The following is a 23,678-nucleotide window of genomic DNA, read 5'->3' as shown; positions in this document are numbered from 1 at the left end:
CCAAGCTCATCCAACACATTTTCCCAACTCCAGGCTACGACATTTTACCATCTGGACTGGAATAACAGGGAAGCACAGGTTTGGCGGGAGTAAAATCAAACTGAAGACTAAGCAAGCCGCATGGCTGGAATAACTGACCAGAGGCCGCTCACAAGATCTTCCGATACCAATTTCTTTGTGGATCTCTCGAATTTCATTATTTATTAACAGCAGCTTTTACTATTATTTTTACTATTATTATAATTACTACTGACTTAAAACTTTACCCAGTTATACAGCTGGAAATTTTTACCAGAGAGATTTATTGATTTTATTGATCACAAATTAAATGACACGAGGCTATACAACAAGCGGTCACAAAAGAGACTGGAATAACGTAAAAAGTGAGAAGATTCATTACCTAGCTGTTGCATACTTTTGTCGAATATACTTAAGATACTGCACACAACGATGCATTTTCACCTTTGCACGAGAAATGTTCCTCCCAAAAATTCCAAGGCAATTACCACACACAAAAGACCTTAAGCAAAGATGAATGGAAAAAAGCTGGCAGTTGAGGGGAAGAAAAAAAACTGAATGGCAGTTATGATGTCCGTCAGCTTTCTTTGAACTTTGTTGGAAACAGTCTGTATACCTGCGTCGGGAAGAAGGTGTGAACGTCTAGCACAAATTCGGGTGTCCGGCGTTACACCGGTAAGGCCCATTAGACCGTGTGCGTTGCTCACATCTTCCTTCCTGGGCTCCAGAAGGCCGATTCCACCTATGCTGTACCAGTTCAAAAGCATAACTGAAATAGTTTCCCAAAGAGTCGGCGGTGGGGGTGTGAGGGTGTGGGGGGGGGGTGCCCCACACACCCCGTGCACCCTTGGAGCGCGGTCACAGAGGAGGTCTATACCGGTCCAGTGGTGTCTCTGCATGTCCAGGGAGAGGACACAGCACTGCAGAGAGCAGGGAGACACAGAAGACCCCTTTCATAGGCACCTGTGGTCAAGAGCCTTTAAAGCTTCTCAGTTTCCTCTACTTATTTGTTGAAACCCCATTCCCTAAAGAATTCAATTAAAATAGTCATGATCGTACCTGAAAACGCAAGATAGCGTCGCAGCAACATCATTTCTGCTATAAACATTTCCAGATGTGTTTTCTTAGGCTTTTTAGTAAAATATGATTTTGATTTGCGCAGGTTGCAAACATGGACTTACTAAGCATTGAAATTGTCAGGTAATACAGTGAAAAACCACTTCTGGTGCCCAAAAATGTCTCTTCAGTCGAACTCTGACAGATCAAAACTATCACAGACTGTCAGGAATGTGGGGATACAGTCTTAAAAATAATTTCCTTAACGCCATCATATTAAGATGCAATATTGAGCCAAGATAAAATTTTCAATTGTTTCTCGCCTTGGTGGTAATTATTATTATTCCAGTATTGTATAACTTCATGTCCTAATTTAGGGCTGGAATAATAACTTAAAAAACCATGCATCCATTATCCACGGATGCAGGGTTGTGGTGGTCTGGACCCTATCCCAGAAGGATAGAGCGCTGGCCAGGATTCACTTTGGACAAGACACAAGTCCATCACAGAGGAATCAAACACACATTCATGCACTCTCTCTCTCTCACACACACATACACACACACACACACGAAGGAAAATTTAGGGATATGAAGTATTTCTGAATGTTACAATTTTAATATTTAATATACTTTTGCTGAGATGTACGTCGCTTTGGACAAAAGCGTGTGCTAAAGGAATAAATGTAAATGTAATATTTTAATATTTCATGAAATATGAATTTCTAAGCTCTAATTTAATGCCACGGCAAAAGCAAGAAAACAAGAATGTTATTTTTGCAGCTGATGCATTTGCAACAAAGACAGTAGTTATATCTGTAGTCAAAGGCTGCAGGTTTGCACCGCACAGAAATGGATTTTGTACAACGGACAATGTCCTTAATCTGAAGAGTTTCAAAGCATATCCAGCTGTATAAATAAGTTAAAGTGCGCAGTTGTAAACTGAGTAAATTTAATTTGATAAAACCATAAGCTAAGCATAAATAATATAATTGGACTGTAATATTGTACCACTCTTTTTCTCAGCACAAATTAAAGGTTACATTTACACCATGGAACTGAATAACTCTAAATGGATCAAGCTCAATGAGAAGCATGGGAACACCTTAAACAGCAATATTACATGCACAGATCTGGCAACGTTACCCCGAAATTACTACACACCTGCAGGCAAGAGCGTCAACGGCTAGGAAAATAAAACAGCTGTGAAAGGAAGTTCCCATTTGCTTGATTTCAGCCTGTAAAATAGAGCCGCTAAAAGACCGAAGAGAATCAAAGCTAAAAGCATGAAGAATAACAGTCCACAAAATGAGGCAAAATCCTCCTCCACCATTACTACAGCGCTGCTATAACCTTATTCTGTTATTTTAAAGAGACTGCAGACAGCAGCACATTACAAAGGTACAGCTGAAGGACAATTTATTTTAAAAAAGGAGAGTTTGGCTCAGAGGGGGTGCGGTGGCGCAGCGGGTTTGGCCGGGTCCCGCTCTCTGGTGGGTCCGGGGTTCGAGTCCCGCCTGGGGTGCCCTGTGACGGACTGGCATCCCGTCCTGGGTGTCTCCCCTCCCCCTCCAGCCTTGCGCCCTGTGTTGTCGAGTTAGGCTCCGGATCGTCGGGACAAGCCTCTGTGTGTGTGTGTGGAGTTTGGATCAAGGTAAACACACCTGTCTGTCAGTTTTACTAATATAACCCGCAAACACTCAGCACTAGGACACCACTGTTTATCGGTACTATATACAGTACTTTCTGTTGCGCAAGCACTGATTTTACCAAAAATCAAGTACCAGTTTAGAGTCACGGTGTGAATGGCAGCCTTCGCCAAAAACACATATCATACAGGAAGTGCTGAGGTGAACTCATGAGACAACACAAGGGTTCTTCAACTCGCAAACTCAACCAGAAGTCCTTCAGTAACTTCATTTGTTTGTTGACTTTTACCACAAACCCACTATGAGTAAAAGTTTAGCTGTACAGATGTCTAGTTAATTCACTGATAAGGCGACAACAATTAACAATCCAACAATCATTAAAATTTGTTTTATTTATTTGATTTATTTATGGGTTAGTTTCTGCAAAACTCTCAGATAAAGTATTTTTTTGTATGACAAAGTACATACTCCTCAGAAACTCCTATTTAAAGTCTGTTGTTGACCGATTCATCCTATAGGTAATCTATAAACAACATTCCTCATCTTGTCACTGATCACCGACACTCACGAACACCAGACATGAGCTGTAAATGCCATGGAAGGGAGTTGAATGAAGGAGCTCTCACAATCCTATACTATTTTACTATGGGCTGGATAAGGTAACACAGACCACTTTCACTCCACGGCAGACCGAAATTTTAGAAAACGGATAAGTGAACAAAAATGTTGTTAAAAATAATAATCTGAACAGTGGTTGCATCATCGAAATTTCCTAACTCGAATGTTGATAACAGGAGGAGCCGGTGGAATTGGTGAGGACAATGATCTGAAGATGTCTGTTTAAAACGAACAAAGCTGATGTCTCAGTTAAGCAAGTAACTCCTTTATTCAGTAATCACTCCAGAAATGCATCTGTGTCAAGTCAATGGACTCCAAAAGAACACAAATCCAGGTTGAATCTGGAATTCCAGCCCACATAAAACCCTGTGTAAAAATAAATTTAGAAAATATGTATCCCAGGCAATATGCATAAAATATCCAAAGAAGCCACAAAATGTTCAGATTTTCTCTGGTTAGGAATTTCCCAACATCACTTATTTCCTTAACATGTTTTTTTAAAAGAAAAAGCTGTCAGTCAAAAAGCCTGAACTGAACTCTGCATAATAACTATGATTATTATCATTAGTGTAAGGTTCTTTTCCATAACCAAGTAATAAATCATTGTCTGTATTGATAAAGACCACGAGGGTATGTCAGAACGGCAAGTCTATACAGTCATTTCTCTGCCTTTTTCCAAAATCAATATGTCCTCAGCTTTGATTATAAAACTGTCAGAAGATATCAGCAGCTACTACAAGCCAATGGAAAAGTCTAGAAAAATGGCCATGTAGCAGCTCAATGAGTAACAGATAGCTTCCGGTGCAGAAGAGGTCATCCATTTATAACTGCAATTTGGAGCTGTCTGCACTCACTTATTGCGCTTGCCTTTCTACAGCAAGACAAATTATGTCATTGCAGGGGGTGTAAGTGCACTGCAGCTCCTTGTTTCAATGTTTTATTGCCCATGGCATTAACTCATACTGTACCTTGAGGTGGCCAGTAAGGCACTGGTCCCTGTTCCTACTAAACGCCATATGGTAATAAGTGCAGCGGAGTGAGCTCATCGTTCAGGAAACGGGTTCAAGTCGAAGGTCCAAAAACGGCGGAATTGTCCTCGACCACCTGCAGACTCACCTTGAATTCCTCCACAATTATGGTTAATGATTCATGTCCTGCTTTCCTCATGTCCTCGAGGGCCTTGTTGTGCTTCTCCTGAAAGCAATAAAGATGGTATAATGAGCAAAGGATAGGAAAAAAGTGGGGGCAAAGGCAAGCGTGTGGTATACACACAACTAAAAAGTCAAGACAAAGGTACCTCACGTTAGAAACAGAAGACAGCAAGTCAATTCATAAGTCGTTTCGTTGTCAATTCAAAAGTCACGATAAATAGAAGCTTCATACAAATGTCCGTTCTGCTGGTTAAGTTCAGCAAAAATTTCAAACATAGCTATACATTTAAAAAAAAAAAAAAAAAAAAAAAACACTCTCAAAACTTTTTTTTTTTTTTTTTAACTCAGATATATTAAAGTATGGCAGAACTGATTAAAATTACGTTACTTCCAGAAACTCCTATTCATTGCCGACTGTAGATCGACTCATCCCATAAGCACGTGCAGCATGTGGAATTTTCTCGCCACTTTCTGTTTGCTTTATAATTTCTACTGAAGTCTGCATGGAAACAGCCCAGACCTTCTTACGAGCACGATTACGATAACCAGCCGTCAGCTGTAAACACTGAGGAAACAAGTTTAGTTATGGGTGTCCCACCCTGCTCTTCTCTTTGGGTTCCTTTTACCGCCTCCTATTTGCTGAACTGGTAAGCACAGCATTCTAACTGATGCTGAAAGTAGACAAGAGATGAAATGAGAACTTTAAAAATTTTATTTTACTTTAAAACATTAATACACTAAAAATTAATTTAGAAAAATGCTTGTACCTTATAACTTGACCCTTCTCAACTTAAACACCCAGTGTACTCCAAAGCTCATCAATATTCTTAATCTAAAGGACTCCAGTAAAAATTCCCAGGTGAATAGGTAGGTAAAGCATCTAAGTCTCTTTGGAGAAAAGCTTCGGACAAATAAACAGACTGAAATAAAAGTACAGTAAAAATGAGAATGAAGCACAGGTCCTGAGCAGTCTATCCTCGGGTTCGGACCACCCGCACAAGGCGGAGACTCACGTTTCCGATCCCAGCAGCGTGGCCCCGGCACCAACTCCTTCAGCTATTAACAACAAGCAGCTCCATGTGCCGCGGTGCTCACAGAAAACAACAAACACACGTCTACAGTATCTACGTACAACATACACTCACTAGCCATTTTATTAGGTGCACCTTGCCAGTACCAGGTTGGACCCCGTTTCGCCTTCAGAACTGCCATGAGCATAGATTCAACAAGATGCTGGAAACATTCCTCAGAGAGTTCGGTCCATACTGACATGCAGTTGCTGCAAATTTGTCGGCTGCACATCCGTGATGCGAATCTCCCGTTCTACCACATCCCAAAGGTGATCTATTGGATTGAGATCTGGTGACTGTGGAGGCCATTTGAGTATAGTGAACTTGTTGTCATGTTCAAGAAACCAGTTTGAGATGATTTGAGCTTTGTGACATGGCACGTTATCCTACTGGAAGTAGCCATCAGAAGATGGGTACACTGTGGTCATAAAGGGATGGACATGGTAGCAACAATACTCAGGTAGGCTGTGGCGTTCAAACGATGTTCAATTGGTACTAAGGGGCCCAAAGTATGCCAAGAAAATGTCCCCCACTCCATTACACCACCACCACCAGCCTGAACCACTGATACAAGGCAGGATGGATACATGCTTTCATGTTGTTTACGCCAAATTCTGTCCCTACCATCTGAATGTTGCAGCAGAAATCGAGACTCAACAGACCAAGCAACGTTTTTCCAATCTTCTATTGTCCAATTTTGATGAGCCCGTGCAAATTTTAGCCTCAGTTTCCTGTTCTTAGCTGACAGGAGTGAGGAGTGGCACCCGGTGTGGTCTTCTGCTGCTGTAGTCCGTCTGCTTCAAGGTTTGATGTGTTGTGCGTTCATAGATGCTCTTCTGTATACCTTGATTGTAACGAGTGGTTATTTGAGCTACTGTTGCCTTTCTATCAACTCAAACCAGTCTGGCCATTCTCCTCTGACCTCTGGCATCAACAAGGCATTTTCGCCCACAGAACTGCCGCTCACTGAATATTTTCTCTTTTTCTGACCGTTCTCCGTAAACCCTAGAGATGGTTGTGCGTGAAAATCCCAGTAGATCAGCAGTTTCTGAACTACTCAGACCAGGTCGTCTGGCACCAACAACCATGTCACGTTCAAAGTCACTTAAATCACCTTTCTTCCCGATTCTGATGCTCAGTTTGAACTTCAGCAGATCGTCTTGACCATGTCTACATGCCTAAATGCACTGAGATGCTGCCATGTGATTGGCTGATTAGATGGTTGCGTTAATGAGCAGTTGAACCGGTGTACCTAATAAAGTGGCCGATGAGTGTACGTAAGATGGCAGTGAGGAGTGCAGTGGTTAGGGCTGTCATCCTGAAATCAGAAGGATCCCAGTTTGAATCCCACCTCCTGCTGTAGCAGCCTTGATCAGAGTACTGTACTTACCCTGAATTGATACAGTAAATATCGCATTTTATGAATTCATAAATAAGTAGCTTGCTTACACATTGCAAGTCACTTTGGAAAAATAAATCAACTAAATAAGTACTTAGGACACACACACACACATACACACACACACACATTGTCTGAACCGCTTGTCCCATATGGGGTTGCGGGGAGCCGGAGCCTAACCCGCCAACAAAGGGCGTAAGGCTGGGGGGGGGAGGGGACACCCAGGACGGGACGCCAATACTTCGGACAATGAAATGAAATACACAAGATTTACATCCCATGAGAAGGAACCAGGAGGAGATGCTCCCATTTTTCCAGCATCGTTGAAGAAAACAGGTCATTCCAGGAATCACACTGCAGACCAGAACTGATAACAAGACTAACATTTGTTAGCCGGTACTCACAGAACAGTCACTTTGCAGAATTCTTTAGGTCTTAAGTAAATAGAATCATAAATAAAAGACACAAGCGACAACACCTGACTCTGCACTAGCTTCTGAGTAATCCGCTCACCCTACAAAGACCCTCTTCAGCTCCCGTACCGTTGCGGAATCTCGTTTGGGACAACCGCCCTTCCTCGCGTTACCACACACACTCTCGCTCTGTTCACGATTCCCGTTTTTTGACTCCTCGCTTCGTTTTCCGACCACGTCCGTGGATCCTCGTTCCTGTCCTGTTCGCCGATCGACCGACCCTTCGCCTGTCCCTGGTTCTGAGAACTCGCCTCTTCCCTCAACTTCAGACGAACAACGCCGCACTTGGGTTCAGCCGTCCCGGCTCCCTGCGTTCCGCGTGACAGTGTGGAGTTTATGTGCGCTCTCTATGTCTGCGTGGGTTTCTTTGCGCAGTTCACATGGACTGGTGAAGCTGAACTGCCCTTACTGTCTGGCAACCCTGTGATGGACTGGTGTCCTGTCCAGGGTGTGACCCTTTCAGCCTTGTGCCCAAAGCTTCCAGGATAGGCTCCCGTTCACAGTGACCCTGCTTAGGGCAAGCAGATATAAAAATTGGATGAATGGATAAAAGAAGGGCTTTAAAACCGCATTCTGGAATGAATGTGTGGGTACACTGCAATACCCCATCCAAAGTGTACCCTGCCTCATACCCATGGTTTCCAGGTGAAGCTCCAGACCACTGTGACACTGACAAGCACTTACAAATAATGATAGATGGATGTCTTCAGATCTGCATGAGATGCTTTGAAGTATCCCGCTCATACCGACTGTTGTTACGTTTACTTCCACTGCCACTTCTCAATTATGAAGAAAAAAGTAATGTCTCTCACTTCAGTTTTCATTTTGATCTTCTCATCATGTGGGACCCTGGACTGGAGTTCTGTACAAAATGACCCCCTCTGCGAGCACGGAAACCATATGGCTTGCATTAAAGAGCTCCCTGTGTGCCCAGCAAGCCAGAGCCTGTCATCAAACTGCACCGGGATGAAAAACCGAGCCGCTGAAAGGGCCGCGTGGATGAGTATTGCGACCGGGGGTGACAGGCACCCAGGAAGCGCATGGTGGAGGATACCCGCCAGGATACGTGTTCTTTACTCCGCTCATAAAAACACACAGCGACACATCCCTGCAGCCACCTGAAGGTTGGGGTAGAAGCCTCAAACAGGACGGCAGACTTTGAAATCCCATCTCTTCTCCTTCATGGGTCTTTTTATTCTTTTTATGTTCTAGCAGGGGAATATTTATGACTCAGGGTGAACTTTCCAATTTCCATGAGGGGGTGGTCTTGGCCACCTCTAGCGCCTCTGAACGCCTTCTGGTCTGAAGCTCTGACTTGGTGCCTGGACAGGACAGCAGGTCCAGAGTCTGCTACTCCGCGTCCCAGCAGGAGGGGCTGCTGTCTTCCGGAGAACCGTGGTCACCCTTGTGAACCACGGCTAGGCAGCTCGCTGACATGAACTATATTTTAATGCCGTGTCTCTAAAGTCAACGTAAGGTTCATTAAAACAGCAAGTGGCGTAGTGTTAAGAGCTGCCACATTCCCCTTGAAGGACTTGGGCTTGAATTCCACCTCCTGCTTTAGCACCCTTGATCAAGGTACTTACCCTGTACTGATACAGTAAAAATTACCCTGATGTACAAATCGGTGTAAGTAGCTTAACGCTCTCACGTTTCAGAAGTGTCAGATCAATGAATTAATATAAAAGCAAAAGCATGTATTATGTGGTCACTGGATCATTAATGAACCAACAGCATCACTGAAGAACAGCTATAAAAATTCGTTAAAATTTTGCCGTTAGAGGAAAATAACTCCAACATATACAACAAAACATTGCAATATGGTTACGACCTGTCTGTACTTCTTTCTCGATTCAGCAACAAATGTTTTCTGTCATTTTTGGCCACTTCTTCAAAATTCACGATTCCGAGCGTGACGGTGCTGCCGAGCAAAAACTGCACACCGCGCTGCCGACGTACGTTTATCATATATACGAATAATCTGGCGCAAACATTCGCGAGGCCACGACTGCGTCAAGCGTTGCGGAACACTGTTATCGTACACGTGTTTTACATTGTGTGCGTATCTCCGGCGCCGATGCGCGGAGCGCCCGACCAGAGGCTTTCCTAAACCACAAGGCCAAACACAGTTAGCTCAAAGTCGGGCCACAGAAGCCCACAGTTCGGCTCTCCCCTGACCGACACGCAGCATTCTTGTTTAGAAAACAGCGCCGCGTTCCAAAAAACACAGCCAGCTTCACCGCTGAAATAAATTTCAATTTCCTTAGCCACTTTCTTCATTTAGCAGTTAGTAATGAATTAACGATCAAAGGAGCCCCTTTCTGCCCGGCACTCTCGGCCCGGCTACGCTCGCATCCACGCGATCCATCGTCAAATACGCGTTTGCGGTCTGACGTTCCCAGCCATAAAACCGAGGAGGACCTGGCTTCTTTTCAGGGACGGTCTTAATTTAGCCATCTGTGGAATAACTGAGGAAGCCTCGTGGTAAACATATTTACCTGGACGGTGTTTTTGCGAAAAGCGGCGGTTACAGCCAGCCGCTCCATCTCTGGATAAGGGCGTAATAAGAAAGTTACCGCAAATTAAAGCCGCCCTTTGTGCGCGAAATAGTACCGGTGACTTCTGAAGCGTGTCGCCGATCTGATTCGGCTGTACGGGGCCCCAGGAGGTTCCACGCGCACTTGTCAATAGACCGGGGGGGTAGCGGATGGGCCACGGCACTACGGTAGGGCCATAGGACTAACCCCTCCGGAGAAAAACAGGTAGTTTACAAATGAACAAACGAAATGTATTGGGCTTTGAGATCAAAAAGGTGCCTGGAATAAAAATGATCCAAAAAAGTATTTACATCTGCATTTACATTTATTCATTTAGCAGACGCTTTTGTCCAAAGCGATGTACGTCTCAGCAAAAGTACAATGTACGCATTACATTAAGAGAAAGAGACATAGCTGCAGACATGTGACTCAAGTAAACCTAGTTTGTTCCCTACTACTTGCTGCACCGAGGTTCATCGTTCAAGTAGGTGCATAAAAGACAGGACGGACAAATCCTGATACCCTCCCACCAATTATTTTTTTTTTAATATTATAAGAGACACAAAAAATCAAATACAGTGCCGGAGTAGTGGCTGAATAAAGGAAAAAAGATTTTCGGCAGGCGAATAAAAACACAAACAATATATGGAAATACTTGGAATAAAGAAAAAAATCTCAGAAACGACGTTGCAAATGTTTGAGCTATTAATTTTTGAAGGTACTGTCTTTTTATTTTAATTTAGTTTTCTTCACTCGTCTATTTTTCAAAAATTTCTCTTCGTTGTTGAGGGACTGTCATCCGCGTGTCTGCACACGGCCATTAAATGGAAGAAAAGAGCCACCAAGAAGAGTAGCAACGAGGAGCCAGATCGGATCATCGCTCTACCGCAATGTTTACATCTCACGTTCGGCGTCCCTCGGTGTCAGCGAGCAGGAACGAGACGGTTCGCATCAACAACTGGCAGCGAGTGGGAATTTGAGGAGACGATGCATTTTAATTTTCAGTTATTTTAAAACGCTTTAATTTTAATGCATCTTAAAGTGTATTCATGGCCACTGTTATTGTACAGAACATAAAGCAAAGTGTCTAAATGCTGCACGTTTCAATTAATAAGTAACACATTAAATTCCCACAATGGACTGGCGTCCTGCCTCACACCACATGCTGTCCATTACTGATTGTGTTTGTAAATATTGGACCACACGTGTATGTCTCACAGACAACGATTCAGTCAAACCTGCAGCATTTTACCTTACATGTCCTTGATAAACACCGTAAAACCTGTTTCCGGTGAAAAGCATTATCCCTGCTGATGGAAGGCAAACCCACTTTTCTCCTGCATGAATATACAAGGTAGAAATAACACAACAAAGTCTAAGGAAAGTATATACACACACACACACACACACACACATCATCTGAAACCGCTTGTCCCATACGGGGTCACGGCGAGCCGGAGCCTAACCCGGCAACGCAGGGGGTAAGGCCGGAGGGGGAGGGGACACACCCAGGACGGGACACCAGGCCGTCGCAAGGCACTCCAAGCGGGATTCGACCCCCAGACCCACCGGAGGGCAGGACTCGGTCAAACCCACTGCACTACCGTGCCACCCTAAGGAAAGTATAATAAATACTAGACAAACATCGCAACTGTATGCAGTCTGAGCATATCTAGGTAATATGAGCACAGAAGTGGAAATAGTAGAGGTACTAAACATAATTAGGTGTAGCTGGTGATATTTTAATAATTATATTATTTGAGGATATATACGGTATATACTATGTTACAAGAGCAAAGTTTTCACTGTAATCTCTTCGTTTATGGCTGGTTGCCAACGCTGGAACCTCACTGTCCAATTAAGAGCGCTAGAGATTCTAACAGATTATAAGGGCTACATGTTATATGATTCTTAGAGTAAATCTAACAAATGAATGAATGAATAAACAAACAAAGGTCGGTGAGGTCCGTTCTGAAAGCTGCCAATCAAAGTCACCGTCAGCTACGGACTCAGAAATGACCGCGACCTCCCAGGGTGGTTCAGTTTGTGTTCGTCTCGCCCACCCTCTGCTCTGCACCCTAACAGGTTCCACATTCCTCCGGCCATCCGCCCGAGAGCTTAGCTGGGGGCGCCCTTACAGCGGCCCCTGAACCGCGGCCTCTTCCATCAAGCCTCTCCCATGATGCCAAGAGCCTGCTGCGCTGCGGAGTCGGTCTTGGCGCAGAGACGTAACCAAAACCTGCCCTTCAAGTTGAAGACTAACAGAAACGCTGAAACGTGAACTGCCAGGTCTCTCCCAGCAGAGAAGGTTCAATAGCACCATTGATTCCCAGCAACGGCATAACAACAGCAACTGTCAGGAACCTTCCGGAACATTTGTCCTGCTCCTTCGAGACGCTTTACTGCGTGCGAGGCTGTTGCTGTTGTTGTTGTAACAATAACAATAATACTAATACTACTACTAATAATAGTAATGACAATGTTGGTGTTGTTATTATTATTATTATTATAATATTCTGAGTCAGTTGAATCAAATGAAAAGCGAATGAACCATAATTTCAGATGACCCTCAAAGAGTTGTGTGTGCAGCTGGAGGCAAGCCCAGCCAGGCTGAAAACACAGCTCCAGAGAAGGCAGAACAGCCACACACGTAGACAGGACACTTCCCGGCGACCCCCTCTTTCCAGGCTGCGGACCGCCGCGAGACCTTGGCGCGGCGCTGCGAGACGTCCGAGCGCTGCCATGTCAAACACGGGCCATCTCCTCCGAGAGCACGCGCGCACTCGGCCTCGCGTGATGTCTGGCCTCGGCGGACTCGGGTGCCGTACCGGAGGAGGGATCAGACGGGAAGCGGACGCACGGGCCCGACGTGCCGTGCGCCGGGCGCCAGGTCGCTGTCCTCCGCTGACACCGAGCCGCGTAGGCAGACCACACAGAGGCCGCGGTCAAACTGATATTGCAGCCATTTCCTCCTGGCGGCACTTCGAAGAGCGCCTGCGCTTTAGGCGCCTGCCAAGCTGCGTGCGCTCTGTGCCGTTGGAATGCAACAGAAGGCCCTTCCCCAGAAGGCCGGCCACATCTCCAAACACACACACGCAGACACACGCACACAACCAGGATCACAATGTCACCCAAGACATGCCTCGTGGGTGTTTTTAGCTACAAGCCAAGTCCTTCAACTTGGCAGAATTTTAATTGCACAGGGATATTTTGCACATACTTTGGATACATCAGCATTAAAACTGCTTATTTTTTGGTTCGTCATCTGCATCTCCTAGCGGTTTACTAGTCTAATCCCACAGCGGAAAAATTGAGACTACTCAAGGGACCCCAACTTTAAACAAAACGCATCGTCCATCCAAAGTGCAGGAGCAGTAAGACCATTGGGAATAACAAGCTCCTTTAAAAATTAAACAGAACACCCTTCAACCAACCGACCAACGTGAAGAACCGCTTGTCCCGAGCGGGGTCGCGGCGGACCGGAGCCTATCCCGGAAACACCGGGCGCAAGACTGTAGGGGTCGGGGGGCACACGCTGGACGGGACCCTAATCCGTCACAGAGCTACAACCATGTGCCCAGTCACACAGCCAGGAGAAGGTACTGGAGCAACTGTAAGGCAAGCACCTTGCTCAAGGACACTACAGCCGGAGATCGAACCAGCAACCTTCGGAGCCAAAGGCAGCTGCTCCAACCACGATGCCGCCAGCTGACGAAACCCTTCACGTTTGCGTAATTTTGACACAGCTGGACGTTTACACCGATCGCTTTCACAAAAATAATTTAAAAAATGATTTCTTGTCCACTGAGCTTTTTTTTAAGTCACTCAGAGCTAAAGCAGCAAACAGGGTCTGGATGTAAAGAAACCTTTCCCACCATTCTATGTGTCTTTTGAGTCAACAATTGAATAAGAATGACTTATTTCATTATATTTTGTGTTTAAGGTATGTCTTCTTTTACTGTGAATAGATAAAAAAAAAAAAAAAAAAGAGGAAATTAAATGGGGGGCACGGCAGCTTTTACCCCACTGTTGTAAGAGTGTGCAACACTCACCAATGTACCACCTTTTGCAACTAGAGCACACTGGAACATTACACTGTCACTTTAAGCATCCTCAGTCTTAAGTTCCCTGGCTGTCTACTGTTATTTATTGTTATTATTGTCACCATTATTTATTGTTATCAGCATTACTCATTGTCATTGTTATTGTTTTGTGCAGTATTATCTATTGCTTTTGTTCATAGCCTGTGGAGAAGCATTCAAGAAAAATTTCATGATAGTTGCACATGGTACTTGCACCTATGACAATAAACTCGAAACTTGGTGGCGTAGCGGGTTTGGCCCTGTGCCCGCTCTCTAGTGGGTCTGGGGTTCGAGTCCTGTTTGGGGTGCCTTGCGACAAACGAGCATCCTATCCTGGGTGCGGTTGCGCCCCGTGTTGCTGGGTTAGGCTCTAGATCTCCGATAACAGACAGCTCGGCAAAGTGCAGATGGTCCACCCTTAAAACCAGCTGGAGAAACCTGCTTCAGTCTTCAATCGAAAGGCCTTTCGCTGCCCTTTCCTAACGAAAGTCAAAGCCCTGGAGCTCTCCAGCAGCGGCCGTACTTTCGGCCACTGCGGAGAACCGGCTGTTGCCTTGCGCTCCCACCTGAGTAGGAGAGCACTTAAATGATCTCGAACGTTTCAATGCTGAAAAAAGCAAAGGCTTTGTTAAAATCTAGTCAAGCAGAGGTGGAAAAAGCCATGGCCAGTATTGCCCATTGCTCTGTGGGAGAGCGCAAATTGGACACGAGGCACCCGCTGCTTTGCCTGGAAGACGGGTGTCTTGGATGGCTAACCTCCACATGGCTCTGTATGAATGGGTGCCACCAGGGAGAGGTTCTCACAGCGCCGTTCAAGCAATACTAGGTCTTTTCCATTGTAATATTTTTATATTTTGGTTTCTGTGCAATTCTGCTTTTACAATCCCAATTTTACAATTTCCTTCATTCAAAAACTACAGAAAACACAAACAGCTACTAAGACCTTCTTTGCCTCCAAAAAATGGTGGGCCCACATAGCACACAGTGTATCTTGACAATTGCTGTGGACAAGGGTGATGTACGCATAGACAAAAAGACCTCGAAAGTGAATTAATCCTCAAAAAGCACGAGAGACAATGAAGACCTCAGTGAGAACGGTAAGGCTAAATTTGGAAACTCGACCACATGGAATGACAAAGAAGACGGGTGTTTACGCTCCAGAAGCAAGGATTTGTTTAAAGACAGGGAAAACCGAAATTCCTTCATACCGACCAGATGACGTGAACTAACGAATGAGGAGCGTGACGGAGAGCAGCAGGTTTGATGTGGGCAGGCTGCAGTTACAGAATGACTGTCTACACACCCATCATGTGAACCCAACACAAACACGGAGAACATCGTCACCGTGGACCGAGACACTTTTGACGAGGAAAAATAAATAAATAAATAAAAACGATACCTTTGACTTAGTGAGCCGAAATAACATTACTATACTGTTTTGGAGTGTTTCGCTGCCAACTAATGGCTGGAGGAAGAAGTGCAGGTAACTCTCAATCCTCCGCAGACGGAAATTTTAGCCGATGTGAAGAAAAGTCTGATAAAAATAAAGAAAAAAATACGAAAAATGCCTCTGCCTTTAAAATTTCGTAACTCGAACATTCACAACATGAGAAGTCAGCGCAGTCAGTTTTACTACGTCAGTCCTTGGGTAGCTAAACCGGATTTGTATGCAGTTGTCGCAGCCTTGACGCATTAATTCCTGTCTTAGAAAACTCCTCAAGGCGATTAGTATGAGCTTGGTGAATGAGAAAACATTGCTTTCATCATTTGCTCACAGGGCTTCTGTTTTCCTTAATCAAAAGAGCTTAAAGAACCGCAAACCATACCCTACAATAGCACCAGATATTCCAATTGGCCGTAGCAGTGAAGCGATGAAAAATAATATTACATACAATGGCACTAAATACTTTGCTTTGCGCTTTTAGGTGAGGGAAACACAAATAATAGCCTGACAGCTACATTTGGAACCGTAAAATTGCTTAGATCACAACACAAAAGCTTTTCAGAACACACCCACGAACCTTGGCCACGATACCCATGCCTTTAATTGTTTTTAAAATATACTGACTGGCAATGCTTTTCTAAGGTGATTTCTACGTTTATTTTTGGCGTTCAAAATACAGGCCGTCGGATTATCTACTCAGTAAAATAACAAATTACTTTAGCTATGAGCACGCCACACACTCTGAATCACCGCACGTAGGCAGAACGTGAAAGGTGCACACACGCAATTTGAGTTTCTCCTGACACACTCTCAGGTCAGACGCTGCATTTCTAGTTAAGAAACTGATTTCTGTAATAAACAGGCTTGGGTAAAATGTTTTCGAACTCCTTCAGAAGGCGTGCTCCAGAGAAGAGAAGGAATTTCACCTTGCTCCCACACATCCATTAAGGAGAAGCCAAAGTTGTGTCAGACTTAATAAATTGAAGGCAAATTCCTTGCTGATTACCAAAATCTGAAATAACAAGTGTCAGTCAGTCTTGCATGTTTTAAAACATGAAAACATTTGTTTAAATACTGGTGGTTACATTTTAAAAAGGTACACAACATCCCTTGTGTTAAAAAAGTTAGTTACCAGATTTGGGGGGATTTTTTTTCCCTTTACCTCGGTTGACCCAAAGACTGGAAGTCATCTGGGTGTACTTTCTTCTACACAGCACCCCGTACCAGCAGAAAGACCTGCCACAACACTGGCAATAACACTACACAGTAATCATTCTCATTATTTATTCATACTGCAGATAATTTTCTCCAAAGTGATTTTCATTAAGCCACTTATGGTGTTTTACCTATTTATACCGGTGGGTCATGTTTACTGCATCAATTCAGAGTATGTAGTGCCTTAACTAAGTGCACTACAGCAGGAGGTGGGATTCAAACCTGAGTTCTTTGGATGCAAGGCAACGGCACTAAACGCTACACCCCCTGCTGCCTTCCACTTGAATGGTAATACCATAATTCACATGATGCCATGTCTCCTGAGGCTCCTTGACTGGCCGGGGGCACCGCAGGCAGAAAGAAGACCCCAGTAATGGGGTGAGAGCTGATCATTTCCCATGTCACATACGCCCGCCCACATCAAGGCTTATAGAGCAGCGGGAGCTTGTGGCTTTTCCTTCGTCGGACAGTTGTGCGCAGAAGGTGCACCTTGGGCAACGACCTGAAGGCTACAGGTTACAGAATGTTACCAGAATATCACATTATTCAGATCATGCTCATAAAGTCAATTTAGCCCGAATCAACTTATTCGGCTTTCAACTCATACATTTACACTGCTGCGTATCGCTCTAGAGTTCAAGATCTGAACTCGAGGAAAGACTTATACCGGCAGACCCATCGTTTGGCCACGAGAGTGGGTTTTTGTAACCCACTCACCCACTCGGTCGTACCTGCAGCTCCGCGTAGCGTTTCCTGTGGACTTCGGCGTCCGCCTGCTTCTCCTCGTGATGCTGCAACTCCCACGCCGAGTGCTTCTCCATCAACTGCTCCAGCTCCTGGCAACGGCAAGCAGAGCCCTGCATCGTCACTCTCAAATACCTAACAGCGTTGACATCAACCGCGAGCATCCCAGCACGCCTCGCACTCGGAGCGTTGCAAGGCACGGCCACAACTGTCAGATGAAGGAAAGGATAAGCAACAATAAACATTTCATTATATCATCACGTAACAATTTTAAAGTCCTCTGGCTTTATGTTTGATGAAATACGACAGTTTTTGGCTTTTACATTTCAAATTACACTGCATGCCGTGTAATTTTATATCGGTCTTCGACAAGTGCATGATTAGTACCTGTCATTTTTATGAGGGTATGGAATTCGGCTGCGCTTGTGATTCGAGCTTTGTTCGCTCCTGTTCTTTTTCCTCATTGATTTACCTTTGTTTTTTAAAGTAAGGTTTTATTAGTGCTGATTATGACGTATAGGAGCCGTCCGTTCTGAACATCCACCGCTTTTGTGTTCAGACATTTTTTTAAAAAAAAAAACTGAAATATAAAGTTTGAAAAACTTGTCGGAAAAAAAAAATCATCACGCTGTACAAGTTTCTATCTGGCCTGATGAAAAAACCGCAAAGTGGAACTACAGTCTTGCTCAGTGAAAACACTACCGATTCCATCTGGCATTTTTTTTTTAAAATTCATAACATTTCATTCGATAACAAAGGGTCTGCATCAGCGCAATGCGGCGCTATGTTCTTGCTGCAGTGCTGTGAGCTGTAACGAAGCTGACCTTCTGGATGCAGGCTTTCTCCTCCTCGCTGGCCGTCAACTTGGCCATCAGGCTGGACAGCGACTGGGGCGGCTGGGCGCCGCCCTCTGGGCCCCCGGCCCCCGAGTCCTGGCCTGCGGCCGAGGCGTCGCCGCAGTGGTGGGTCTGTGCACGCAGGGAAGCAGGGTTACTCACTGGAAGTGGGAGAAGCTTACAAGAGAGCAGTTAAAATATGGACGGGGTTTGAAAGCCAAAAGCCAGGCAGCATGCCGTCCAGGGTCCAGCGTGTTTTTCTTTCTCTCGGTGCCCAGGGTGCAGGAAGGGTGGCCCACCTGCTCCGGGGGACTGCGAGGGGGTCCGGCGTCGGGGCAGTCAGCCTGCTTGGAAGGGCGCTGGTCCAGCAGGATGTCTGGGGGGGCACTCAGACCTGGAACTGAACCAGCAACACAGACATAGTGAACCTCACACAGAAGGACAAGTGCGGCCGCTAACCAGGAGGTCTGATAATCCCTGGTTTAAACACAAGTAAATAAGGAACGTGGGACCATCCTGCACACCCTTACTCTACTTCAGTATGGGATTCCATTTCTTGTAGCGCTTAAAGCTGGAGCTCTGGATACACACACAGTGTCCTCATGTTACAAACATCTGAGCTTCAGATTCTCAGATACAAACCTTTTACTCTTTAGGGATTTACTTTTCATTGCTTTTTTTTCCCCACTTGTCTGTTTTTCCACTTGTTAGTTGGCAGTAAATTGTACTCAAAAGAGTCAGAATATAAGACTTGATTCATTCAAGTTGCTGTCTCAGTGTTTAAAACTTGTATCTGGTGTTCCTGAGTGCCGGTGATCAATAAGATGTTCGTGCGAGAAATCAGAAACAGTGAGCATTAAGTAGGAATTTGCGGAGGCATATTTTTCAATAGTTTTAAATATGTTTTAATAGTAATGTTGAAGCTAATAAAATGTTAACTTTTTTGCAGTATTTTTTTAAATTTATTATAGATAGATTTTTACTGAACCAACCCAGTGAATAAATCAAGGCACATCTGTATTATTACTTTTCATTGACTACATAGATAATAAAGCAAAAAGAGCAACCAGATGCATCAATATGCGCAACATCTGTTTGCAAGTGAATGAAAGGTAAAAAAAAAAAATAAAAAAAAATAAAGTCCTGTGATGGACTGGCGTCACATACGCAGCATGTCCTGCTTCACACCCAGTGCGTCCAGGATGGGCTCTGGAACACAGAGAACCCGGCACAGGATGAGCGGTTGATTAAAAAAAAGAATAGAAAAAGCGTCTCGATCTAACTTTTAATTCATTATAGCTTCGTGTGAGGTTTTCACACAAACGGACCCTTGAATAACTTGAAGGACGTCTGAACGGTTAGGATTTCTGAGGCTGCGACAGGGCGGCTGGGTTCACAAACAATGAATAAACTTCCTGGTCTGAACAGTGTTTGTAAGTTGAGGACCCAAAGTACACTATACATAACATTACTTTGACTTTCTGTTAGAAAGTGCGATTCAAAAGCAGCAGGAAGCTTGGCGCTGAAAAACATGGGCCTACCACCTGAAGCTTTCCAGGTGGGGTCATCCAGGGGTATTTTCATAAAGAGCTTGTGAAGTCCTACCCTTGTGAAAAGTACTTAACTAGAATAACTAAAGCAGCTGTGTAAATCGGAGAAACTATACAGTGCTTTGGATAAAAGCGTGAACTGCGTAGCAAAATAACCATTACAATAATAACCACAACAACAATAATAATAATCCCCGCCGACAGCGGATTACGGCGATACTTAAGAGAAACCGCCCACGAGATATAAACAGTATTAGTGACCCAGAAGACAGCGGATCGTTCTTATTGTATGGATGGGACTGTCACTGGAGGGAGTGGCCTATTTTGATTGACAACACGGTGGGCGGAACCCGGGGGGCGGTCCCCCCCCCCCCGACCTCTCCGACGGACCAGGGGCACCCCGAGCAACAGGAAGGCCGCAAAGCAGGCTAGGGAAAGTGTGCTTTTCTTTCCCCACTGAAACGCAGCCCATCTTTAATCCCCGGGACCGAGCCGGCTGGGAGGAAAACACATTTATTTTTGTTAGGAGTATTCCTTTTTAATTACAGCACCGCTTGGCGTGGTTTGGCAGAGCCGGTCGCTGAAAACAGCATTTTACGGGAAGTGGATTCTGGGCCCATAAATCCCGGGGTCCCTCCGAAGCCCCGGCGATGGCGAACTGCGAACGGGGTGGGTCGCAGCTGGCAGCAGGCGTAGCCGCGGAGACGTTCGGTGACAGAGGTCTTCATCCCCCGCCGAAAACACGCGCTCCTAATATCGATATAATGTCGGCACATAACGCAATAGAAAACCCCACCTACGACGTGTGTGTTCTGTCACTCAGGACACGCTCCCGTCACACTGCCGTGTGGAAAAATTTTCCCAGCAGAAAAGGCTGAACGCGCTGTGGGTGAGCACCGAGTGACAGCCTTAACAGTGACATCACTCTTCAGCTTTCGCCACAAAAGCACGAGCGTCTCGAAAGGCAGCTCGTCTTAGGCTGCCTACCCCATCGAGATATGAAAACGTATCACGGCGGACATAAGCAGCCTCCGAATCAGGCATAAATAAGTTTCTGAACATGGACGCCTATGCATCAATTTTCTCCGCAATCTGAGAGGTAGATGCTTTCAATCTGTACAAATGCAAATGTATTAACATCCTGCAGACTTAAAGCATGACGTTAAAAAGCTGGAAAAAAAAATGGCAAAATATCAGTTGTGCAGGATGACTTTGAATCATAAAAGAAACAAAGAAAAGACATACCCCCTACACACGTGGGTGTGGGACTTTTCATTCCTGGATCATCAGACACAATGTGAAGAGGCTGAGATAATTCATAACCACAGGAAAAAAAACATTCCACTGAACTGAATGATACGCAGCAGATTTATTTTGTTTTACTTTATATATATTTATTTCTTTTTCAATAGCATACTTTCCCCTCAAAAGGAGAGTGCCTCCCACTGCAAGATGAGAGAACTCCGCAGTCAGCAATGTGGATTCGACCAAACCCTGTTAGAATGACACTGTCATCTAATAATACTGCAACAGTAGCAAAGTAAACTGCACCACAAGAAATACAACTGATGGTAATAACCTAAAAATGAAAAGCAGATTCTAAAACATCATGGAAATGGTCAAACTACAGCACAGCAGAGTACAGATTTTAGCCAAGAAGACACGCTATTTAGGCATCCCGCAGCGCTTGCTCTGACTTACGAACATGCGCTCTTGCTGTCCGTATAGCGATGGACAGCCAGTGTTTAACATTTATACGCAGTCCTTGGTGTTACAAATGATCAGCAAATTTTCAAAAACTGTCTTCGCTTAGGGAGGTGCGGCGGGATCGGCCGGGTCCTGCTCTCCGGCGGGGCTGGGGTTCGAGTCCCGCTTGGGGTGCCTTGTGATGGACTGGCGTCCCATCCTGGGCGCGTCCCATCCTGGGCGCGTCCCCTCTCCCTCCAGCCTTGGGCCCTGTGTTGCCGGGTTAAGCTCAGCCTCTGTATGTGTGTGTGCGTGTATTTACCTGGTCATTTTTACTGGCGTCCTTTAGGTTAAGAATATCGATGACCTTCGGAGTATAGCGGGTGTTTAAGTTGATAAGGGTCAAGTTACGAGATACAAGCATTTTTTTAAGTTAATTTTTAGTGTATTAATGTTTTAAAGCAAAATTTAATTTTTCAAGTTCTCATTTCACCTCTCGTCTACTTTCAGCATCAGCTAGAATGCTGTGCTTCGCGTGTCTCTTCCCTTACCTTTTTTTATTTTTTAAATAGTTTGCCGCAAAGCAAATTGTCACTCGTATCCGGCGTACCTGAGTGCCGGCGATCAATAACCCAGTGAGGAACGTCACACATTTATGAGATGAGTCAGTCATCGAGCGACAACGAACAGGTTTTTGCGGAGAGAATGTATTGTTATTTGCAGCAATTTTAAATTAGTTTTCATTTTAATCTCGTTCGAATTCGAGAAAAATGTTAGAAGCCTCACAGTGTATTACTTTATTTGCTGTACCTATGCAAGAGGTACACGGAACCTACTCAGTAAATAAATCTAGGTTGCTATTATGAGGCTTTTGTCGATTGCATGGATAATAAAGTAAAACAACAGTGGCCAAATGTCGATGCACACTGCGCACATTTAGTTTCGTGTCTTTTCAGGTTAATTAAAGGCAGCAAAAGTCCTAGATAAACTGGCATCCAGCGTTTCCCGCCTCACGCCCTGTGTTTCCAAGGATGGCGTTTAATAAAGGTTTAGAGCAAATTTTTTTAAAATTTATTACACCTTTATCTGAAATCTTTGATCAACTTAATCTTTCAGGTTACGTCTGTAATATTAGCCTTTAATTAACTGCGACCCGGCAGTTAGGTTTCTGAAGAAACTAAGCTGCGAACAGGCCTTCCAGAGCCAGCTGTACTCGTGAACTGAGGACCAAGCGTGTTTCTTTTTTGAAATTCTTTAGCGATGACAAAAAAAAAACAACGAGAATGACGCGAGTAAATTTGTTCCGAAAGCTGACGGCCGAGCTCTTTCACAACCTGCGGAAGTGTTCAGGAAAGAGGATTTCTGGACCGAAGGAGGAGAAGACGTCCACGTGTCCCTACGGCAAGCGCTCTCCTCCGGATCGGGGCCGTGCTCCGCGGGGGTACGTGCTGCAGCAGAGGACCACCAGACACAGACACACACACACACACACACACACACACACACACACACACACACACGGCGGCCGTGGCGTATCGAGGAAAACCCCACCCGCCATCGGGAATTCCCCACCACACCCAGCTGCACCGCAGGCCAGTCGGTAGAGGGTGGGGTCCGCGCTCGGGCCTCGACCCGCACGCACCGCTCGGCGAACGCCCCCGACCAGCGTGCGCGCACCAGGGGACCTCGGTTTAGCGCAGGGGGTCTTAACCTTGCCCGGGCCACGGACCCCTTTAAGCACCGGACGAAAGGACGGACCCCTCCTGGCAAAATGACATAAATTCCGCATTACCCTCACGCGGGGTTATGTCATAGTTCGTAATAGCACGCTAATAAATTTATCTATTTTTAACTCTGGATCAGCAAGCGTGGTGCTCAGAACTGCTGCCTTCCACTTTCCCGGTTTGAATGCCAACTCCTGCCGAAGTGCCCTCGAGGAAGGTACTTACCCTGCACCGAAGGAGTGAAAATGAGCTCGCTGTACGGTAAATCAGTGCGAGTAACTAAGTCGCTTTGGAGAAAAGTGTTATAAATATGGCAACAACTTACTTTCATGTAGTTACTGTGCGGTATTTTCAAAGCAAGCCCGTATCACATGGCCCTCGTGAAGCTCGTCCGGAGACTCCCAAGGGGCCCATGGACCCCAGGTTT

General features: G+C 45.1%; 1 protein-coding gene across 4 annotated transcripts in view; it reads right to left on the bottom strand.

Annotated features, from left to right (window-relative positions):
* LOC108942547 (coiled-coil domain-containing protein 91-like) overlaps positions 1 to 23,678 on the bottom strand; it is a 113,065-nt gene that overhangs the window by 44,901 nt on the left and 44,486 nt on the right. For all 4 annotated transcript variants that reach the window (XM_029252394.1, XM_029252393.1, XM_029252395.1 and 1 more), the window contains 4 exons: positions 18,591 to 18,691; positions 18,280 to 18,423; positions 17,443 to 17,547; positions 4,457 to 4,534 (listed from right to left, as the gene is read on the bottom strand). In XM_029252394.1, the coding sequence (XP_029108227.1) occupies positions 4,457 to 4,534; positions 17,443 to 17,547; positions 18,280 to 18,423; positions 18,591 to 18,691 (428 nt within the window). The remainder of the gene's footprint in view (positions 1 to 4,456; positions 4,535 to 17,442; positions 17,548 to 18,279; positions 18,424 to 18,590; positions 18,692 to 23,678) is intronic.

This window comes from Scleropages formosus, chromosome 5, assembly GCF_900964775.1.
Source record: "Scleropages formosus chromosome 5, fSclFor1.1, whole genome shotgun sequence".
Taxonomy (NCBI): domain Eukaryota; kingdom Metazoa; phylum Chordata; class Actinopteri; order Osteoglossiformes; family Osteoglossidae; genus Scleropages; species Scleropages formosus.
This window is presented reverse-complemented; position numbering and strand designations above follow the sequence as displayed.